The 21,251-nt window shown below is 61.4% G+C and overlaps 2 protein-coding genes across 4 annotated transcripts in view; both read left to right on the top strand.

The window, feature by feature from the left end:
* The window catches only part of CLPB (ClpB family mitochondrial disaggregase), a 95,168-nt gene extending 86,869 nt beyond the window's left edge, over window positions 1-8,299 (top strand). Inside the window, exons 14-17 of the mRNA XM_062586826.1 lie at window positions 3,435-3,508; window positions 5,665-5,784; window positions 6,635-6,739; window positions 7,392-8,299. Coding sequence (XP_062442810.1) covers window positions 3,435-3,508; window positions 5,665-5,784; window positions 6,635-6,739; window positions 7,392-7,643 — 551 coding nt within the window. The 3' untranslated portion in view covers window positions 7,644-8,299. The remainder of the gene's footprint in view (window positions 1-3,434; window positions 3,509-5,664; window positions 5,785-6,634; window positions 6,740-7,391) is intronic.
* Window positions 8,300-17,092: 8,793 nt separating this feature from the next.
* On the top strand, window positions 17,093-20,378 carry PHOX2A (paired like homeobox 2A). 3 transcript variants are annotated; one of them, XM_062567497.1, is made up of 3 exons: window positions 17,093-17,312; window positions 19,461-19,648; window positions 19,926-20,378. In XM_062567497.1, exons 1-3 carry the CDS (start codon window positions 17,093-17,095, stop codon window positions 20,376-20,378), a joined length of 861 nt encoding a protein of 286 aa, XP_062423481.1. The 3 variants fall into 3 exon arrangements, with proteins under 3 accessions (XP_062423481.1, XP_062423482.1, XP_062423480.1); XM_062567498.1 differs by having other exon boundaries at window positions 17,102-17,312; window positions 19,461-19,649; window positions 19,903-20,378; XM_062567496.1 differs by having other exon boundaries at window positions 17,102-17,312; window positions 19,833-20,378.
* The last annotated feature ends 873 nt before the right edge of the window (window positions 20,379-21,251 follow it).

Here is a 21,251-nt window from a genome sequence, read left to right on the forward strand (position 1 = left end):
TGCTCGCTCCTGTTCTCTGGAGGATGGGGGTGTTTCAGGGATGCTCCACATATTCACCTTGCCTCAGAGAGTGATGGGAGTTCTGCACTGATGAACTGGTCGCCCTCTAGTCAGGTGCTAAAAACTCTGGGAGTGTCTCCTGGGAGCAAACTGAAGGTCTTAATAAGTATGTACCACTGTTTGTTTCAGTTGACACCACCCATCTTACCATCCCTTTGCCAGAAGGGAGCACCCAGACAATTCTGCACTTGCCTCTCTTGTGCTAGACCCTGCAGCTGGTCCACCATGATGTGTGCTCCAAGGCGCAGCAGCTGTAGGGCAAGCCTCAGGGGTGTTGTCTGCTGGAAGGGAAGGCAGCTACCTTCTGCGGCTCTCGTCTGTGCATGTCTAGGAAGTTTCGCTGTTGCTGAAAAGGAGTCCCACATGTCAAGCTGAGCTGTTCTTTCTCCTGTGATACCTCTGCTTTGGATTTGCCATGTTCTGAAGTCCTCAGCACTCAAGGTCATATCCTTGAGCTCTGTTTGTCTTTGGGAAGAGATTTATGTCCCACCTCAGCCTTCTTGATTCTTTACTCTTCCCTTTATCTCCACATCCTTCTCTTCCATTCAAGACATTTCAAATGCTTTCTACAAAAAGGTTGTGGCCTGTACAGGTGCTCACATTAAGAGGGAGAGTTTGTTCCCCCCAGTCATTCCCAAAAGGACTGAGCTTAGTAAATTTTATTTTGCCTTGCGATGGGAGCAGCAGACCCACAAACAGAGGTGCTGTGGAAAACTTTCCAAGAAAATGAAGCAATGTACCAAAAAGGAGCATTGAGCAGGGGTAAGGGCCTTTAAGATTTGAACTAAACCACTCCGTTGAGAGCCCCAATTTCAGTTTAACCATCTGTTGTGCTCCCCTTTTGGGGATAACTCCAGTAGCACCAGCAGATCACAGCGTGGGCAACTCTTTTCAGTTGTCCCATGTGACAGGACAAGAGGCAATGGGCAGAAATTGAAGCACAGGAGGTTCCGCCTGACCGTGAGGGGGGATTTCTTCCCTGTGAGAGTGACAGAGCACTGGACCAGGTTGCCCAGAGAGGTTGTGGAGTCTCCTTCTGTGGAGATCTTCAAGGCCTGCCTAGATGCAACCCTGTCTACCATGCTGTAGGTGACCCTGCTGAGCACGGGGGTTGGACTAGATGATCTCCAGAGGTCCCTGCCAACCTTACTGATTCTGTGATTCTCTGATCATTTTCGTATCAGAGTTGAGTTCCATTTTTTACTATCTTGTATGTCTAAACAGCACATCTTCCATTTGGTATCTAGCAATGTGCAGCATCTTATGTGTATGCAGTGTTTGCAAAAGGTTCTTGAGAACTCCTCTCACCAGTGGAAATGCCGTGAGAACTTGTGCGCGGTGTGTACTGGGGCTGTACCGCTGCCATCTGCATCAGCTCCATGGATAGCAGGAAAAAAGGTTGGGTTTAGGCCTCAAATGTATTTTTCAGCTTTTATCTCTCACTGTCTCTTCCTTTTTATTTTGAGAAGTGGATGCGAAAGCTTGCTTAATTCAGAATCTTTAAACTTCAATCAAACTAGGTAAAGGACAAAGCATGCCTGCAACTGAACTTTCAAGAATAACATTTTAAAATGCCAAGCACTTTTCTCCTAAATGAGGAAAGCATTGAATTTTAATTTCTAGAACTGTACAACAGACAGCTGCAGTTGGTGAATGACAGTGAAAGAGCGTGGCTGGAAAATGTATTTTGGATCAGAAGCCTAGGCTCAATCGAGTTTCATGGACCTCCTTGTAATTTACTGAGCTCCTGGCTTGGCTTGGTCTTGAATGCAGCAGCCATGAGGTCAGTGTAAGTGCCTGGACGGGTAGATAAATGGAAAGATAGGCGGAAGGAACTGCTTCTACAGCATCTCTCAATCTGTGAATGCAAGCTGCAAGTATTACAGGTGACAGAGCTAAATAACGGGGTGGCTCTGTCCGTTTTGCCTTTTCCAACTCTTCTCTTCTACAGGACTTGTGTGCTGGGAGAATGCCACACCAGATTGCTGTTATTTTTTAAAATCCCTTGTTGGTGTCTTTTAGTGTGAAACAGAACAGTAAAATGGACTGAGTCCTTCTAACTGTATGTAACTAAAGCCCCTCCTGCCCCACCGAGACCAAGCGGCAAGGCTCCAGTGTTCGTCTCCCCCATGGTGCGCAGCGGGCACCCACTCAGAACAAGTTTGAGCGCCAGCATGTTTGTGTCCATTTTAAGGGAGTTACTAAGGGTAAAGGGGGGCCTATTTCAAACAAGGGTCGATAAGAGCGCCTGAGGCTCCCTCGGCAGCCCAGGGTGGGAAGGAGAAGAGGTGATTTCAGAGCACGTAGCACCACATTGTTGCACACAGGCACTAGTGTTGATAAGGTGACACTTGAAAGCCTCATCTGTTAGTCTTGTAACAGTCTGCCAAGGTTGTGATCTGGGCAAAGCTTTCAGGATCCAGCCCTCCGTATGGAACTTTCTCCCCTGGCCTGTTTTTTAAATCCTATGCGAGCATCTTTGACACATGCAGCCTCCCTGTAGTGTTGGTTATGTTAATAGCATGTGTAGTTAAATGCTTGGAGATGCAGAAAGAAATGAGGAGATAAAGAAAAAGAGACAAGTGAATTCAGGCCGCAGAAGGCTAAGCCCTGCGTTTAAGCTGCCTGCGGTAGTACAGAGCTGGGGTTCAGGGAACCTACTGTGCAGGGCTGCCAGACCCTGGCTCCACCTACAGTCAATGCAGGGAAGTAGACCCAAAGCCTGCATCAGACTTCGGCCCCAGGCTGTCTGAATACGGATTTTGCTGTTTGCTGAAGAGACTAGGAACAGTTTCTCTGTGCCTGGCAGGGGCTGCGAGAGCCTATGCAGAACAACCCCAGATGACAGGGTGCTTTGTGCCTAATGTAATCAGCACCGGTTCTGATAGCCCAGCCGCAGCCGTGGTTTGTGGAGGCCGAAAGAGGACTCTTGTTATCTGAAGTCTCCTGGCAGGCGGCTCCCGGGCGATGTAAGGCAGAGAGCGGAGATGGAGCAGAAGCTTTTTTGCCATGCAAGAGTATTAGTGAAACACAGTAGTGAAGGGTGCTCTCCTCGCATCCCGACGGGCACAGAGGGCAGCTTCAGGAGACCCAGACCCAAACAAGTTGGGCACCTAAATGGCAGGAACCAGTCACATAGAACGGAAGGTGCCAGACAAGCACATTACCGAGAAGCTAATACAAAAATGTGTTTTGTGGCATGTATCAAGATCGCAGGTCTGGTGTGAATCCCCCTCTAAGCCCCCGTCCTGCCTTCCTGCCCACTGTCTTGCTTCTTTGCACAGTGCTTTGCTTGTTCATTCTCCAGAGTCGATTAGGCAGGAATACCGTGTCCTCCCTTATATACTGACATGCGGTGTCTTTATTTCTTTTAGAGGATGTCCAGATGACCGACAAGATAACCATCTCTAAGCAATTCAAGGAAAAGGTTATTCGTCCGATCTTAAAGGTACAGAGGATTTTTTCCTGGCTTATATTTCGGATGTCCTGAGTTTTGGTCTCTGAGCCTTTCTGCACTGAATCTGCCATGTTCATCACCCCATTCCTCAACTGTCTCCCAGCTGTGCAGTGTGTCACAACATCATTTGTTTTTAATTTTCAGCCACAAGAAGTAAGCTCAGAGCCTTGCAGAAACAAATGACTGCATCCTATTGACTGTCTGTGCTCTTGTATTAGAGCAATTATATGAGACAGAAAAGGGAGCATGGGATGGGAAGTGCGGCAGTAAGCATCTGATTCTATGATTCTATGATCTGTGAGGGTTTCTTCCCTCGCCCTGGACCATGGTGCACTCAGCTTCTGCACTGCAGCAGAGGAGCCAGGAAAATCTGCCTGCTCAGACAGCAATCCACCAATCTGTGTCTTGTACAGAACAGGATCATCCTAACAGCCCACATCTCCACGGTGGTGTGTGGAGAGCACAGCAGTGAGAGAAATGGGGTGCAGAGCACAGGGTCCAACTGATGCAGGATAGTGCTGCTGCTCGCTAAGTGCTGAGGATGCTTTGTGTAAGTTACACCAGGGACAGGACTGTCCGCTTGTTGGGGGTCACTGCTCCTGGTCCAACTCACTGCTCATAGGTCATGCAGAGATGAGCACTTTGGGGGTAAGGTTTGAATGACAAGGATGGGCTTCACCGTACTGACAGAGGAACAGAGACCTCATGCTGTTCCCTTTTTACTAGGGCAGGCTTCAGGGGGAGGGTGCACTTGGACATTACCATTACACCACAGACTCTGAGTGGAACCAAACCTTCCTGGTGCCCTACTTGATTTTTGGTTGGAGCTCCCAGATGTTTTTTTTTTCCGACTATCTACTTGCATTAGCTGCCTGAACAGAACCTCCAAAGTATTTCCCTGGCCTGGTCTAAAATGCATCCTCCAGAGGTCTGACTGTGGAGGAATGCTAGAGAAGATACTTGGAGGCTGAAGCCATGGATGCCTGTAGACCTCTCCAGACTTGGAGAGTGCCATAGCAGAAAGTGTGGAGGTTGCTCTAACAGAGAGGTCCAGCAGGCTGCCACCACGGGCTAAGGGGAACGACAGGAGCAAGGTAGAAGCCAGGGTGGCCTTTCCTTTACTGCAGCAGATCATCGGGCATTAACAGTCTCTAGCATCAGTGGCATAATGCATAAATGCATTTCTGTGACAAAAACCCCTTCTGCCTTCACTGCCCTGGAAACCACATCAGACTCTTGCCAGCAGCTGCCACTAACCCAGCCTGGGGGCCGCAGTGAGTTAGCAGCCCGTGTGGACATAGGACGGAGATCAGTCCTGTAATGTCATCAGCCACCTATCGCGGTGATATCCCTATCAGTCTGACTGTGCCACTCAAGGGTGCAGTCTGGTGCAGCCCAGCCTCTCCACTCCTGCATTGCATGGCACAGTCTGAGTGCCTGGTGCAAGGGTTAAGCTGGGGGAGGAGATCTGACTGCAGCCACAAGCAGCCTGTTCATCTGAGCAGGTTACAGATGGCAAGGGGACTCCCAATCGCATTAGCACACAGGAGCTGCTTGCAGAATTGGTGCATGTAGCAACTGTGCAAGAAATGCTAGCAGTCTGTCAGAATGAAAAATCCCACTGTTTCCTGCCCCTGCCCTGGCAATTAAGTTTCTTTAAGATGTTTCTAAAGCACTTCAGGGTGCTGTTCACGTGGCACTTCCTACACAGACCAAGAATTTGACCTCCCCGTGGGAGGCTCAGATGAGATCCTCAGACACAGGAGAGCCCAGAGAGCCATGAGGAAAATGTCACTGTAAGTGACTCGTGCAAGAGAGTGCAGCAGGAAAGGCTGGAGCTGGGCTCACAGTGCGGCAGAGATTAGTTTTTAGTTCCTTCCTTTGCCATCTCTAGAAAAATTAATTCCTCCCTGAGGCGATGCTGAGAGCTACTCTTGGTTACCCAAGATCTGGCAGCCTGGATTTCCTGCTCCATGGCATGTGGAGGGGTGGTTGCCAGGGCCTCATTACGCAGATATGTGAGCTGTCATTTGGAGGCAGAGATGGAGATGGACTCTGGGGAGCTCCTTCTGCAGTGCCCCTGTTGCAGATCTGCCTGTCAGCATCACCGGCCTGTCCCCAATGACCTGTCCACTTTGTTCTTGCAGGCTCACTTCCGACGGGACGAGTTTCTGGGGAGGATCAATGAGATTGTGTATTTTCTCCCTTTTTGCCATTCGGAGCTCATCCAGCTTGTCAACAAGGAGCTGAATTTTTGGGCCAAGAAGGTAAAAAACATTGCTCAGAGGGGATTGCTTTAGAGGTATCTTCTCACATGACACATGAGCCAGAGGAAATCCCTGTCCAAACCTTCAGACTGCTGATACAGAAGTAGGGTGAACATACTATTTTTACCATAGTCTCTTACATGCAGTTCAGTGCCGGGGCAACCTCTGTTGTTGTGCATTCAGCACTCAGGAAGGTAAAATCTCTTGGGATGGCAGGGAATAGTTCTTCCTGTGTTTGGGTAGGGATGAGCGTTTGGGCCACACAGACATTAAAGTGCCTGACTTGTCCTTGCACATCTGAGCTCTCCAGGTAGGTAAACAGAAATTAGGGACCCAACTTGATTCTGTGGATGTGACCTGGAGGAGCTTTCCGTGCCCTTCCCTGCCTAGTTGTCTGTGCCTGCCGCCTGGCAGCAGCATAGTGAATGTGAGTGAAGCTCTCTGCAATGTTAAGGGCTTTGGCCTCAGTTGTGGCTCTGTTTCCCGAGGAACTGTAGCCAAGCTCTCAGGGCTGGAGCAGCAGCAGGGCAGGATTGTAGCCGTGGGGAGCAAAGGATCACAGGGGTGTTTATGAGCTGCATGCAGTGTCTGTCCTTGTCTTGATCCCAGATCTTAGCAGGGGACTTACAAACCATAACTTAAGCTAGTACAGATACCATCCTAGGTGCTCCAGGCCAGACACCTACTCCATCTGCACCTACTCGATCTGCAAGGCCATCTCGGCCAAGCTCAGGCACAGAGACACTCAGCTCCCCACCACACTGCCCAAGATGTCCTGAGTTCCTAACTAGTGAAGAAATGGGTTGCTCAAAGGCACCAATAACACTTACTTCTCCCTCTCACCCCACAGGCCAAAACGAGACACAACATCACCCTGCTTTGGGACAGGGAGGTTATGGACGTCCTGGCTGATGGCTACAACTTGCACTATGGTGCCCGGTCTATCAAACATGAGGTAAAGTAGAAGGGTGAAGCAAGTTTTGGCCCCATCTGGAGTTACCCAGGGCACAGGAGCACGGTTGAACCCCACAGCATCACCTCATAGTCATAGTCTGCATGGGAAGTGTCAGGACAGTTATTCTTTGTGTCTGTCCCATAGAAGAATGTGCCCACAGATTCCAAGGCTGAGATGTTCATGATCTGTGGGAGGAAACATCACAGCCAATGTACTTCAGAAAGACCCAGAGAGAATGAGTTACATGAGCAGGAGATTGTGGGATTTCTCCTGGCTTTTCTTCATTGTCCACACACACGTTTGTACTGGCATATCCATGCTTCTGCCTGTGCTTTGCATTTGTTTCCATCTGACACTGGTTAAAAGGCATCAAGAAAATATCCACTGTGAGGGTGATTTTCTGAAGAGTTTCAGGTGCATGTTGTTAAGAAGCAGCTGAAGTCTCTTGGTGTACCTCCTGCTACACTGCGGCATGAACTGTGCTGCCAGGGTTCGGCCCCATCCACAGAAGGCAGAGAAGAGACACCCCAGGGGCATCTGCTCTGCCCGTGGGTGGGACGGAGTGCTGCCTGGCTCCAGAGGCTTTGGGGCTGATCAAAGGGGTCTAAGTGGGCAGAAGGCTTTCTGATGGGAGCTGCTTTTTCTTCTTCAGGTTGAACGGCGTGTTGTGAATCAGTTAGCAGCTGCTTATGAGCAGGATCTGCTGCCAAGGGGGTGCACCCTGAGGATCACAGTGGAGGATTCGGACAAGCAGCTGCTGAAAACCAAGGACAGCTCATCCCCTGGAGTGGATAAAACGAAGATGCCAACCCTGCGGCTGGAGATAGTGGAGAAAGACAGCAAATCCCGAAAACTGGACATCCAAGCACCTTTAAACCCTGAAAATATTACTTACTTCTTATAGGCCCAAGGACCACTCCTGGAGCATTGTCCAAGCAGCTGCTGCCTGTGAGATGCTGCAGGCTGTGCTGGTTGACAATAAAATACCGTGAGACTCGGAGTGTCCGATCTGGCCACATCAGTGAGTACAGGCCACTCCTGACTGTCAGAGCGGGGCGAGAGGTGGGGCAGGGGCCGAGCTGTGCCCTCGTGAGCTCCTCTTCCTCTTCGGGAGCGCGGCCCAGGCAGGCAGGACCCTCCCGTGACCAGACTGTGCCTCCTGATTCGAGGGCAGACACGGAGGTGATGCGGAGCCGCAGCTACGAACCAGGGAGGTGCCGTGCTGCTGCTGTGGGGACGTAGCAGATACATGGGTGGAGGGTAGTGACATTTCACCGCAGAAGCACTTGGCGCGAGAGGAGGTGTAGGAGTATTCTAAGAAGAGGGGAAAGCAGATTTCAGACCGTACAGGAGCTGGGGAGTTTGGCTCTGCTGAGACTTGCTGTTCCCTAAAGGGGAGGCTCACTGCGGAGGCTGGGTTCGCTGGGGTTGGGTTGCTGCTGGAAAAGGGGTAGGACAGGGACTGAGCGTGTGACAGCTTGATTTGAAAAGCCACTGTATTTGACTGTGTATTCCACCCACCTCCTCATTTCTTGCAATAAATGCAGCGTGCACATACGACATTCTGCTTCTCACGCAGGCTGGGGGGAGGATGGGCAGAGCAGAGGTGGGGATTGCCCGTTAACAGGACAGAGAAGGGCAAGAAACATCCCTGGGAGACTCTCACAAGTGGGAGATAGGAATAATGCCAGCGAGTTTCCATCTGCCAGCCCCGTCCCGGCCAGGTGACAGCAGAGCGTAAACCCCATCGCTAAAAGCTGCAGCCTCTCCTCCTGCCTCTGTTCTTCCACCGCTGACCAGATGATCTCCACTCCACAGACCTGCTTGCTGGAAATATTTAATAACTCCGGGTTAACCTAGATGTCCAAGCTGTCCTCAGTGTCAGAGCTCGGAGCAAAGTTCCCCAGTCCAGACAAATTGAAAGTTACAGTGTCTCTTACCGGGCAAAATTGGATTTGTTTCCCGAGGGTTTGTAACATGTTCCCCATGCAGAAGGTTTAACTCTTCCGAGCCCTCCGACCATGGGCGCCGCGGCCGGGTGTGCGCTGCACCGCTCGCGGGCGGCCCAGGGCGCTCAGCCCAGCGTCCGTGTCCTCTGGGCGGCCGCGCAGCAGAGGCGAGCGGGCAGGATGGCCCTCGGAGAGAACGCCCTTCCTCCTCCTCCTCCTCCTCCTCCTCTTCCTCCCTTGCTGCTGTATCCCGCTGTGCCCTCGTGGGGGGGTGGGGGGGGTTGGCAGGATCCGGCCCCGGGGCTCCTCGTGCCTCTGCCGAGCGGGAGCGCGGGGGGAGCTCGGCTCGGGGGTACGAGCAGTTCTGCGGTTTGCCTTCCTCGCAGGGCGGTCGCCCACGGGGGACCAGGGCGCAGGCTCCCGCTTGTCGCGGTGGGCACCGTGTCCTCCCCCCCGAGGCCACCGGTGTCCTTGCCCCAGGGGGTGAAGCAGCCCGGCGGGCGCCTGGCGCAGCCAGGATGGGCGCAGGCTGCTCTCGCGCTGCTTCAGCTGCTGCGCCCGGCCCGGCGTCAAGCCGCGCGCGGGGAGAGGAGCCCTTTCCACCGCCGAGCTTCCCCTCCTGCGAAGAGCAGGGAATGAAACACGTACGGAGATGGAACCAAACGGCTCGGTGCTCCGGCACCGTACGCCCCTGAGCCCGCACGACGGCCGAGTGCCGGGGGGAACCGCGGCCGCGGGGCTTCGCAGCACCCCCGGGTGGGTCGGCGACGCGCGGGACGGCTGATGGGGCGCTTGGCTGGCGGCAGGCGTCGCCGACCGGCTCCGGGGGCGGCCGGGAGAGCCTCTCCCAGCGCCGCAGCCACCAAGAGCGGAAGCACGGGCGAAGCCCCGGAGAGCTGCCTCTGTCCACGCCGCAGCCCCTCCGCTCGCAGGAGGCTCGGGCGCTCCTTTTGCAGGGGCTAGGTGGTCTGAACCGGATTGCTTTGTAGCTCCCTGTAGCGTTTTCCTGCCACGGGGCTTAATTCCTGCCGGCTGCCGGGACGGCCAAACAGGACAGGCGCGCTCCCTTGAGAAAGGGCTGCAAACGCAGAGCAGCTTCCGCCCCGGCCGCCTGGGAGCCTGCGGGCGGCAAAGCGGGGAGCCCTGCCCAGGCGGAGCTGGCGGCACGGGAACCCCGAGCCGTGCGGTCTTGGACGGCGCCCTCGCTACTGATTTTACGCGGGGAGAGGGCTCTCCAGCAGCGGGATTTGGCCCTTGCGAGGTGAGCGGCACCCGGCCGGCGGGAGAGCGCGGCGGCTCCAGCTCTGCCGCCCCCGGAGCGGCCGCCCTGCCGCGGGGACCCGCCGGCGCTGGGAAGGACGGAAAGACGCTGCTCGGGCTGCCAGGGCAGCACGGCCTGGCTCTGCCCGGGCCACGCGCCCGTGCGGCCCCCGGGCCCAACGCGTGCAAACCAGGAGGCGGGAGAGCAGGAGCACCCGGTGCCAGCGGGCGAGCACGGCCCTGCACGGCTGTGCACACGTGTGCATGGCTGTGCCTGGGAGCATGGGTGTAAAGGACTGCGTCTGGGTGCGCGTGGCTGTGCATGGCTGTTCACAGGTGTGTATGGGTGTGCACGGCTGTGCACATGTGTGCATGGCTGTGCCTGTGAGCATGGGTGTAAAAGACTGCGTCTGGGTGTGCGTGGCTGTGCATGGGTGTGCATGGCTGTTCACAGGTGTGTATGGGTGTGCACGGCTGTGCACATGTGTGCATGGCTGTGCCTGTGAGCATGGGTGTAAAAGACTGCGTCTGGGTGTGCGTGGCTGTGCATGGGTGTGCATGGCTGTTCACAGGTGTGTATGGGTGTGCACGGCTGTGCACATGTGTGCATGGCTGTGCCTGTGAGCATGGGTGTAAAAGACTGCGTCTGGGTGCGCGTGGCTGTGCATGGGTGTGCACGGCTGTTCACAGGTGTGTATGGGTGTGCACGGCTGTGCACATGTGTGCATGGGTGTAAAAGACTGTGTCTGGGTGCTCATGGCTGCACACCTGTGCATGGCCATGCATGTGTGTACATGGCTGTGCACGAGTGTGCTGGGAAACAATAGGCCAGCCAGCCTCACCTCCATCCCTGAAAGGTGATGGAACAGCTCATCCTGGATGTCTTCTCCAGATGTTTCTGGAGGAAAAGGTGGTGATCAGGAGTAGCCAGCATGGATTCACCAAGGGGAAATCCTGCTTAACCAACCTGATAGCCTTCTCTGATGGACTGACTGGCTGGGTAGGTAAGGGCAGAGCAGTGGATGTTGTGTCCCTTGACTTCAGCAAGGCTCCTGACACTGTCTCCCATGGCATCCTCCTAGATAAGCTCAGGAGGTGTGGGTTAGACGAGTGGACAGTGAGGTGGCTTGAGAACTGGCTGAAAGGCAGAGCTCAGAGGGTCGTCGTCAGTGGCGTGGAGTCCAGTTGGAGGCCTGTGGCTAGTGGCGTCCCCCAGGGCTCAGCACTGGGTCCCATCCTGTTCAACTTCTTCATCAGTGACCTGGATGAGGGGACAGAGTGCCTCCTCAGCATGTCTGCTGATGATCCCAAGCTGGGAGGAGTGACTGACACACCCGAGGGCTGTGCTGCCATTCAGAGAGACCTGGACAGGCTGGAGAGCTGGGCGGAGAGGAACCTCATGAGGTTCAACAAGGGCAAGTGCAGAGTCCTGCACCTAGGGAAAAATAACCCTGTGCACCAGTACAAACTGGGGGCTGACCTTGTGGAGAGCAGCTCTGCAGAGAAGGACCTGGGAGTGCTGGTGACAACAAGGTGACCATGAGCCAGCAATGTGCCCTTGTGGCCAAGAAGGCCAATGGTCTCCTGGGGTGCATTAGGAAGAGTGTTGCCATCAGGTGGAGGGAGGTGATCCTGCCCCTCTCCTCAGCCCTGGGGAGGCCTCATCTCGAGTAGTGTGTCCAGTTCTGGGCTCCCCAGTCCAAGAGAGACATGGAGCTACTGGAGAGAGTCCAGCGCAGGGCTACGAGGATGATCCGAGGGCTGGAGCACCTGCCCTGTGAGGAACGGCTGCGAGAGCTGGGCCTGTTCAGCCTGGGGAAGAGCAGACTGAGGGGGGATCTGATCAATGTGTACAAGTACCTGAAGGGAGGGTGTCAACGGGACGGGGACAAACTCTTTTCAGTTGCCCCATGTGACAGGACAAGAGGCAATGGGCAGAAATGGAAGCACAGGAAGTTCTGCCTGAAGGTGAGTGGGAATTTCTTCCCTGTGAGAGTGACGGGGCACTGGACCAGGTTGTCCAGAGAGGTTGTGGAGTCTCCTTCTGTGGAGATCTTCAAGGCCCACCTGGATGCAACCCTGTCTAACGTGCTGTACGTGACCCTGCTGAGCAGGGGGGTTGGCCTAGATGATCTCCAGAGGTCCCTTCCAACCTCACCCGTTCTGTGATTCTGTGCATGTGTGCATGGCTCTGTACTGGTGTGCACAGCTGTGCACATGTGCATGGCTGTGCATGGGTGTGCATTGTTGTGCATGAGTGTGCGTGGCTGTACATGAGTGTGTACAGCTGGGCATGAGTGCGTATGTGTGCGCACAGCGGGACCCGGGTGTGCGTGGCTATAGGGGTGCGCCAGTGCACGCCGCGGTGCCGCACAGCACTGCGGGCACCAGCACCGGCACCGAGGGGATCAAGCCAGCAGCGGGCCCAGCCCAGCCCGGAGCTGCCTGCTGCGGCGCAGGGAGAGCGGCGAGGCCACAGGCCAGGCGGGCTGTGCCGTGCCGTGCTGCGCCATGCCATGTTGTGTTGTGCCATGCCATGCTGTGCTGTGCCATGCCGTGCTGCGCCATGCCATGCTGTGCGGTGCCATGCTGTGCCCTGCCACGTCAGGTCATGCCGTGACATGCCGTGCCATGCTATGCTGTGCTGTGCCAGGCCGTGCTGTGACATGTCATGCCGTGCCATGCCATGCTGTGCTTTGCCATGCTGTGCTGTGCCATGCTGTGTACTGCCATGCCATGCTGTGCTGCGACGTGACATGCCGTGCCATGCTGTGCTATGCCGTGCTGTGCCATGCCGTGCCGTGCCATGCTGTGTCGTGCCGGCACCCCAGGGAGTGGCGAGCCGCAGGCAGTAGCACCCGCCCCAGCGGGGCTGCGCGTCCCCGCGGAGGTTTCGCTGTCCGTAATCGAGTTTGGGGAAAGGCGGCGGCCGGCTGGGCTCCCGCGCTGCGGCCGAGGACTGCGCCCGTGCAGCCGCTCGCAGCGACAATAAAGCCCAGGCAAGACGCGGAGGGGAGAAACATCAGGCTGTGACGGGAGAAATTCAATTACCGGCAGCCCTCAGCCCCGTGCCGGGCTCCTAATTCGATTAGGGGCGGCGAGCGGCGGCGAGCGCGGGGGCCCCGAGTCCGGCCTTTGTCACGGCAAACAAAGCGGCGGCGGCGGCGGCGCACGGGCCGGCCCGGGGCACCCGGCGCTGCGCCGAAGCCCTTCCTGCCGCCTGCGCCCGCGTGGGGCCGCGCAGGGGGACGTGTCCCCAGGCCGGCAGCGGGACGGGGCCCTGGTGCCAGGGGTCCCCACGTCGGGGGGGCAGCGATTGCGGGGCTGGTGCGCAGCTCCAGCGCGCCGAGGTCGGGGTGCCGGCGACCCTGCTGCCCCTGCCCTCTCCCCGGTGCCTCCTGCCCCACTGCACACTGTCCTGCCCCATTGCACGCTGTCCTGCCCTGTGCACACTGTCCTGCCCCACTGCACACTGTCCTGCCCCATTGCATGCCATCCTGCCCCACTGCACACTGTCCTGCCCCACTGCACGCTGTCCTGCCCTGTGCACACTGTCCTGCCCCACTGCACACTGTCCTGCCCCACACCCCACATGTGCTATCCTACCCCTGGGTCCCGGCAGCCTCTGTACTCCCAGCTGGGGCGCCGGGGCTGGTGGGGCTCCCGGCACCGGCAGCCCCGAGCCCTCCCTGCGCGGCCGTGGGGCCGGGGCCATGGGGAGGGGGCTCCCACGGCAGGTGGGGTGGGGAGGCTCTGCTCACGGCTCAGCACGAGGCCTCGGAGCCGGGAGCGGGATTTGCCTCGAGCCCCAGCCAGAGGACGCAGGGCGAAGCGCCCCACTCCCCGCGGGCCACATTCGCCTCGCGCAGCCCTGACGGTGCTGAGCGCTGCAGGGCCACAGCGCCACTGCGGTGCCTCGCACTTGCCCGCGGGCCCCTCGGCCTCGCCAGCCCTTCCAAGGTCGCCCGGATCCTCCCACCCCATCCTACTCCAATTTTGCACCCACTGGCAACGAAGCAGTGGTGCGGCCGCGAATATCTGTGATTTTTTGCATGACCCGCCCCCCCAACCCCCCACCCCTGACCCTGTCCCAGTGCTGCAGGCTCAGGCAGACAGTGCTGGGGGTGCCCTGGGGCATCATCCCTGCACCCAGGGCATCGTCCCCATGCCCAGGGCATCATCCCTGCGCCCAAGGCATCATCACTGTGCCCAGGGCATCATCCCTGCAACCAAGGCATCATCCCTGCACCCAGGGCATCGTCCCCACACCCAAGGCATCATCGCTGTGCCCAAGGCATCGTCCCCACACCTGAGGCATCATCCCTGAGCCCAGGGCATCATTTCTGCACCCAGGGCATTGTCCCTGCACCTGGGGCATTGTCCCTGTGCCCAAGGCATCGTCTCTGCACCCAGGGCATCATCCCTATGTCCAAAGCATCATTCCTGTGCCCAGGGCATCGTCCCCACACCTGAGGCACCATCTCTGCACCCGGGGGCATCGTCCTCGTTCCGTGGCACAGCCGAGCGAGCCGCATCGCCGCTGCAGGGCCGGGACCCACCCCGCCGGCACCCGGTGCCCCGGCTGCGCGGGCGCCGCTGCCCTTCCCTGGCTGCCTGCTCCGCTCGGCGGCACCTTCCCGGCTCCCACCAGCCTCCTCTTTGTCCCCTCTCCCCCTTCGTCCCCCCTCATCTTCCTCCGCCCCCTCCCCCTCATTCTGCCCCTGGCTCCGGGCAGCAATCGCAGCAGCTCCTTGCGTGGCAGATTGCTGCCTAATTAGTTTAGAGGGAAAACTTAATTGAATTAACTTTTTCACAACTCCAGCAGCCTGACAGTTGGGGCTCTCTTTCACCAGCCAGCCTCCAGCACCGTGATCTAATTAACTTGTTTAGCAACCTGCCCGGGTGCGGGGCCAGCGGGCCCCGGCCGCCAGAGTGAGTGCCGGAGCCCCCCCCCCAGAGACTCCCCCCCGAGCCCCCCTCAAAGCCCCCCCCGGCACCGCACCCCCAGCACCCCAGCCCGCAGGGGTGCCCCGAACCTCAGCCAAGCCCAGGGTGATGCTGTCAGGCCGGGCTTTCATCTGGGCTGCTGGGGGGCTGGAGCCCCCCGAGAGGGCAGCGAGCCCCCAGCTGCGCCTGTCATTAGACTTTTAAATCCTCCTCAGTGAAAGTGTTTGTCTTGAAAATGTCCCGGCTCCGCTCGCTCCCCTCCGGTGCTGCTGAAAAGGGGCAAAGCCTTTTCGTGGCCTGGTGGCATTCCCTCGTGCCCAGCGGGGCACTGGGGGCCTTGGAGATGCAAAGGGGGGGGGGTGGCATCAGGGAGCCCCATCGGGCATGTGTGCCCAGGCCTGGGGGCACCACGGGGTGCAAGCACCGAGGAGGGGGCAAATGCAAGGAGAGGGTAAATGCAAGGAGAGAGTAAATGTGTGTGTGGGGGGGGGGGGGCAAATGCAACGAGAAAGGCAAATGCGGGGGGGGTAAATGCAAAGAGGGGCAAATGCAAGGCAGGAGCAAATGCAAGAAGAGCACTCCCCAGCCTTGCCCCCATCCCCACCCCCCCGGGCCCGGTTCCTGCCAGGAAGGCATCCACACCCCCCCCCCCCGGGAGCCGCTGGCTTCCCCGCAGCGTGCGGCTGCAGGGCGCCCCGCGCCGGTGGCGGGAGCAGGGCACGGAGGGGACCCAGCGGCGGGGCCGCCACGGGCACCAGCTGCGGAGAGGGGCCGGCTGCAGCGCCGGCGCTGGCGAGGGCCAGGGCGGCTTTGCCGGGGCTGCCGGCTCGGCGGGGCAGCTGGGGAGGACGAGCGAGGGGAGACAGGGACGAGCTGCCCCCCGCCTGCACTTCGTGCCCGCTCCCCGGGGCTCCGGCCAGGCGCTCCCGCCAGGACATCTTCCTTACGTCCCAGGCGGAGCTGAGCTGCCGGGCAGCGGCCTGCTCAGCCTCTGTGTCCGTCCCGGTGTCCAGCAGGGCTCCAGCGCCTCCGCAGCGAGCCATCCCCAGCCTGAGCCACCTCCGGCACCCTTCGAGCCCTTCGAGCATCCCCAACCTTCGTGTGACTCCCCAGCCCCCAGCACGGGCACCAGAGAGGACCCAGTGTGGCCCCCACCCAGTGCTGAGGTCCCCGTGGGGTGCAGGGTCCCACTCCGGGGAGGGGGGGAGGGGTCCATGTGCAAAGCATCGTGATGCACAGGGAGACCGAGCTGTGGGTCAGATGGGGATGTGGGGCAGGCAGGGCCCATGGTGGGGGGCAGCTGGGCTGCCTGGAGAGCCATGGCAGGAAGGGGACAGGGACAGGGACGAGAACAGGGATGGAGATGAGGATGGGGATGGAGACAGGAACGATGGAGCTAGGGACGTGGAGGGGAATGGAGCAGAGATGGGGATGCAGAGGGGTGGGATGAGGATGGGGATGAGGAGGGATGGGGAGGGGGCTGGAGAAGGGATGGGGATGGGGACAGGGATGAGGATGGGGACAGGGACAATGCGGATGAGGCCGCGGAGGGGGATGGAGAAGGGTGTGGACGCAGGGAGACGGGGACAGGGATGGGGACAGGGATGAGGATGGGGACGATGGGGATGGGGCCATGGAAGGGGATGGGGATGGACGGGGCTGGAGTCGGGGATGGGGCCGTGGAGGGGCTGGAGAAGGGCTGAGGCTGCAGAGGGCACGGGGACGGGGCTGGGGACAGCGAAGGGGCCGGGGCCGGGCGCAGGCCGAGCACGGGGGCAGGCCGCGCGGCTCCGGGGCGCTCCCCACCGCGCCGCCCCGACGTGCGGGCCGGGCCGGGCCGGGCCGGGGAGGGGAGGAGAGGGAAGGGGAGGGGAGGGGAGGGGAGGGGAGGGGGGCGGCGCGGAGCCGGGCCGGGCCGGACCGGGGCCGGGCCCGGGCCCACGAAGGGTTAAGGGCGGGGGCGGCGGGGGGAGGCGGCTCCGCCCGCCCCGGCTGCGCCCGCGGTCCCCGGGAGATATTGTCATGCAAAAGCCCCGACGCCGCGAGCCATTGTCCGCCCGTCGCCCCGCCGCTATATTACGGAGCGCGGCGGCGGCGGCGGCGGCCGCGCATGGCGAGGCGGGCGGCGGCGGCGCGGCCGCGGTAGCGGCGCCGGGGCCGGGCCGGGCCCGCGGGGCGCCCCGACGGGCGCCGCTCCATGTTCGCCATGGACTACTCCTACCTCAACTCCTACGACTCCTGCGTGGCCGCCATGGAGGCGTCCGCCTACGACTTCAGCTCCTGCAGCCAGGCCAACACCTTCCAGTACAGCCCCATGCGCGGCGGCTTCGCGGCCGGCCCGGCCTGCCCGCCGCTCGCCACCGCCAACTGCGCCCTGGGCGCCCTGCGCGACCACCAGCCCTCGCCCTACTCGGCAGGTAACGGAGCCGCCGCGCCGCGCCGTGCCGCGCCGTGCCGCGCCGTGCCGCGCCGCGCCGTGCCGCGCAGCCCCGACGGCGGCGGCGGCCGCTCCCGACGGCGGCGGCGGCGGCCGGAGCCCCGCGGCGGCGGCCGGGATCCCGCGCGGCGCCGGGCGGACGCCGCCGCCGTCGGAGCGCCGCGGCCACCGCCGCTTTCGTTGCCGCCGCTGCTGCCGACGGGGCGCCCGCAACGAAGGCGCCGCCGCCGCCGCCCGCCCCGGCCCCGCTCCCGGCCCCGCTCCCGCCGCCGCCGCCGCCCGCCCCGGCCCCGCTCCCGGCCCCGCTCCCGGCCCTGCTCCCGGCCCCGCTCCCGCCACCGCCAGCCCCGGTCGCCCCGCGCCCGGCCGACGGCAACGAACAGGCGGCAGCGGGGCTGTTGGGAGGTAGCGCCTGACCATGGTGCGCTCTACCCATGCCGTCTGGTGCATCCCTGCCCGTCCCACTCCGTGCATCCTGCCCATTCTGCCCAGTGCATCCCTGTCTATCCCGCCTAGTGCATCCCTGCCTGTCCCACTCTGAGCATCCTGCCCAGTGCATCCCTGCCTGTCTTGCCTGGTGCATCCTGCCCATCCTAACCAGCGCACTCTACCCGGTGCATCCCTGCCTGTCCAACTCCGTGGATCCTGCCCAGTGCATCCCTGCTGTCCTGCCCAGTGCATCTCTGCCCGGTGCATCCCTGCCTGTCCCACTCGGTGCATCCTGCCCATCCTACCCGGTGCACTCTGCCTGGTGCATCCCTGCCCAGTGTATCCCTGCCCGTGCTGCCCAGTGTGTCCTGCCCAGCGTACTCTGCCCGTCCCACCCAGTGCATCCCTGCCCAGTGCATTCTGCTTGTCCTGCACACCCATCCCACTCAGTGCACTCTGCCTGGTGCATCCCTGTCCATCCTGCCCGGTACATCCCGGCTCGTCCTTCCCGCTGCGCTCTGCACATTCTGCCCGGTACATGCCTGTCCATCCCACCCAGTGCATCCCTGCCCAGTACATCCCGGTTCATCCCTCCTGCTGCGTGCTGCCCAGTGCACTCTGCCCATCCTGCCCAGTGCAGCCCTGTTCATCCTGCCCTGTGCATCCCTGCCCAGTACATCCCAGTTCATCCCTCCTGCTGCGTGCTGCCCAGTGCACTCTGCCCGGTGCAGCCCTACCATCCTGCCCTGTGCATCCTGCCCAGTACATCCCTCCTGCTGCGTGCTGCCCAGTGCACTCTGCCTCTGCCCAGTGCAGCCCTGCCATCCTGCCCTGTGCATCCCTGCCCGGTACATCCCAGTACATCCCTCCTGCTGTGTGCTGCCCAGTGCACTCTGCCTCTACCCGGTGCAGCCCTGCCCGTCCTGCCCTGTGCATCCCTGCCCGGTACATCCCAGTACATCCCTCCTGCTGTGTGCTGCCCAGTGCACTCTGCCTCTACCCGGTGCAGCCCTGCCATCCTGCCCTGTGCATCCCTGCCCGGTACATCCCAGTACATCCCTCCTGCTGTGTGCTGCCCAGTGCACTCTGCCTCTACCCGGTGCAGCCCTGCCATCCTGCCCTGTGCATCCCTGCCCGGTACATCCCAGTACATCCCTCCTGCTGCGTGCTGCCCAGTGCACTCTGCCTCTACCCGGTGCAGCCCTGCCCATCCTGCCCTGTGCATCCCTGCCCAGTACATCCCGGTTCATCCCTCCTGCTGCGTGCTGCCCAGTGCGCTCTGCCCGGTGCAGCCCTGCCATCCTGCCCTGTGCATCCTGCCCAGCTCATCCCTCCTGCTGCGTGCTGCCCAGTGCACTCTGCCTCTACCCGGTGCAGCCCTGCCATCCTGCCCTGTGCGTCCTGCCCAGTGTGCTGTGCCCATCCTGCCCGGTATGCTGTGCCCGGTGCATCCCTGCCTGCCCTGTCCGGGGTGCTCTGCCTGGTGCATCCTTCCCATCCTGCGCTGCCCGGTGCATCCCTGCCCATCCAGCCTGCTGCGTCCTGCCTGGCACACTCTGCCCGGCGCGTCTGTGCCTGGCGCGTCCCTGCCTAGTGCGCCCTGCCCGGTGCAGTTCGCCCGGTGCCTCCGTGCCCGTGCTGCCCGGCGTGCGCTGCCCTCCCTGCCCGGCCCCGCTCACGCCAGCCTCTCCTTCCCCAGTGCCCTACAAATTCTTCTCGGACCCGTCGGGCATCAACGAGAAGCGGAAGCAGCGGCGGATCCGCACCACGTTCACCAGCTCCCAGCTGAAGGAGCTGGAGAGGGTCTTCGCCGAGACGCACTACCCTGACATCTACACCCGGGAGGAGCTGGCCCTCAAAATCGACCTCACCGAGGCCCGGGTGCAGGTGAGCGGGGCGCAGCCCCGGGGTGCTGGGGGGGGGGGACGCTCTGCTCTCCGCTCGGCTGGGGAGCTAGCGCAGAGGAGCCCGAGGGGAGGGCGCTGGGGCAGCCCGGCCGTGTGGAGCCGGCGCGGGCCCCGCGAAGGGCGGGTGCGCGGTCCGTCCGGGGGGCCGGAGGGCGCCGGGGCAGCCCGGCCGCGCGGCGGGGGGCACGAGCGCCGGCCCGGCTCGCCGCCTCACCCGCCGTCCCCGTCCCCGTCCCCCCCACCCCGGCACGCTCCAGGTCTGGTTCCAGAACCGGCGCGCCAAGTTTCGCAAGCAGGAGCGTGCTGCTAACGCCAAGGGCGCCGGCGGCACCGGCGGCGGCACCGGCACCGGCGGCGGCAAGAAGCCCGACCCGCGCTCCTCGTCGGAGGACGACGAGTCCAAGGAGTCGAACTGCAGCCCGACGCCGGACAGCACGGCCTCGCTGCCCGCCGCGGGCAGCCTGCACAGCCCCGGCGGCAGCCTGAGCCCCAGCCCCGGCGCGGCGCAGGCGCAGGCGCTGGCGCCCAGCCACCCGGCGCAGCCCCTCAAGGCGCCCGTCTGGCCCGGCGTGAGCGCCGGCAGCGGCGCCGCCGGCACCGCCGACCTCCTCAAGGCGTGGCAGCCGGCCGACGCCGTGCCCGGACCCTTCTCCGGCGTCCTCTCCTCCTTCCACAGGAAGCCCAGCGCCCTCAAGAGCAACCTCTTCTGATGCGCCGCGCGGCGCCCGGCCGCGGGAGAGCCGCTGCTCCGTGCCGCGCGCCCGGCCGGAGGCGCCGCCGGCCCCCGCTCCCCGCCGCGCCCGGGGGCCCGGGGCGCTCGCCGCGGCTTTGGGGCGGGCGGCTCTGCCTGCCGGAGCTCGGAGTGGGCCGAGCCGCCGGAGGAGGTGCCGTGGGGCGGGCCCAGGCGTCCGGGCCGCCGCCGGAGCCCTGGGAGCGTTGCCGGCGCCCCGGCTCGCCGCCCGCCGCAGGCGGCCTTTGCCGGCGGCCGCAGCGCGATCAGCGCAGCAGCGCGCGTCCCTGTGCGTGCATGCGTGCACACGCGCGTGCACACGCGTGTGTTCGTGCGGTGGCGGCGGCGGGTCTCCCGTGGGGCCGGCCGGCAGCGCGCGCCCTCACCCCACTGCCCAGGCCGCGGGCCCTCGCCACCGCCAGCTTCGTGCCCTGCTGCTCCCCCAGGCCCAGCCGCCGCGGCTCCCCGGACCTCTTCGGATGCTGGATGAGTCTTTTATTTTGTTTTTTATTTTCCTTTTTTTTTTTTTTTTGCTTTCTTTTTAACTGTTCTGTAATTTATTGAACCCATTTGCAAATTATACTAATCCAAATAAAACTTAATTTATTGAAGAAGCCGCTGGCTCCCTGCAGTCGGGCGGGGGCAGGCGGCGCCCCGGAGGGCGCAGCCCCCCCCCAGCCGCCCGAGAGGGGCCCGGTGGGTCGAGCCACCTGGAGGGCTCTGCGCGCTCGGCGCTGCCCGTGGGGCACCAACCCTTCGCCTCACCTGGAGCCGCCTTTCCCCGTGGGCGGCAGCCGGGGACCCGCGTGCTGCTGCCGGAGGCTGCGGAGCGCCGGCCCGGCGCCCACCGCAG

The sequence above is a fragment of the Rhea pennata genome, chromosome 1 (assembly GCF_028389875.1).
Source record: "Rhea pennata isolate bPtePen1 chromosome 1, bPtePen1.pri, whole genome shotgun sequence".
NCBI lineage: Eukaryota > Metazoa > Chordata > Aves > Rheiformes > Rheidae > Rhea > Rhea pennata.

Excerpts from the sequence above, each read along its gene's own strand:
- PHOX2A (XM_062567496.1), top strand. The coding sequence starts at position 17,102 with ATGGACTACTCCTACCTCAACTCCTACGACTCCTGCGTGGCCGCCATG. Across the intron at positions 17,313-19,460 it reads GCCCTCGCCCTACTCGGCAG|TGCCCTACAAATTCTTCTCG; the intron begins GTAACGGAGCCG and ends CTCCTTCCCCAG. Across the intron at positions 19,649-19,832 it reads TCACCGAGGCCCGGGTGCAG|CCCGGCCGCGCGGCGGGGGG; the intron begins GTGAGCGGGGCG and ends GCGCCGGGGCAG.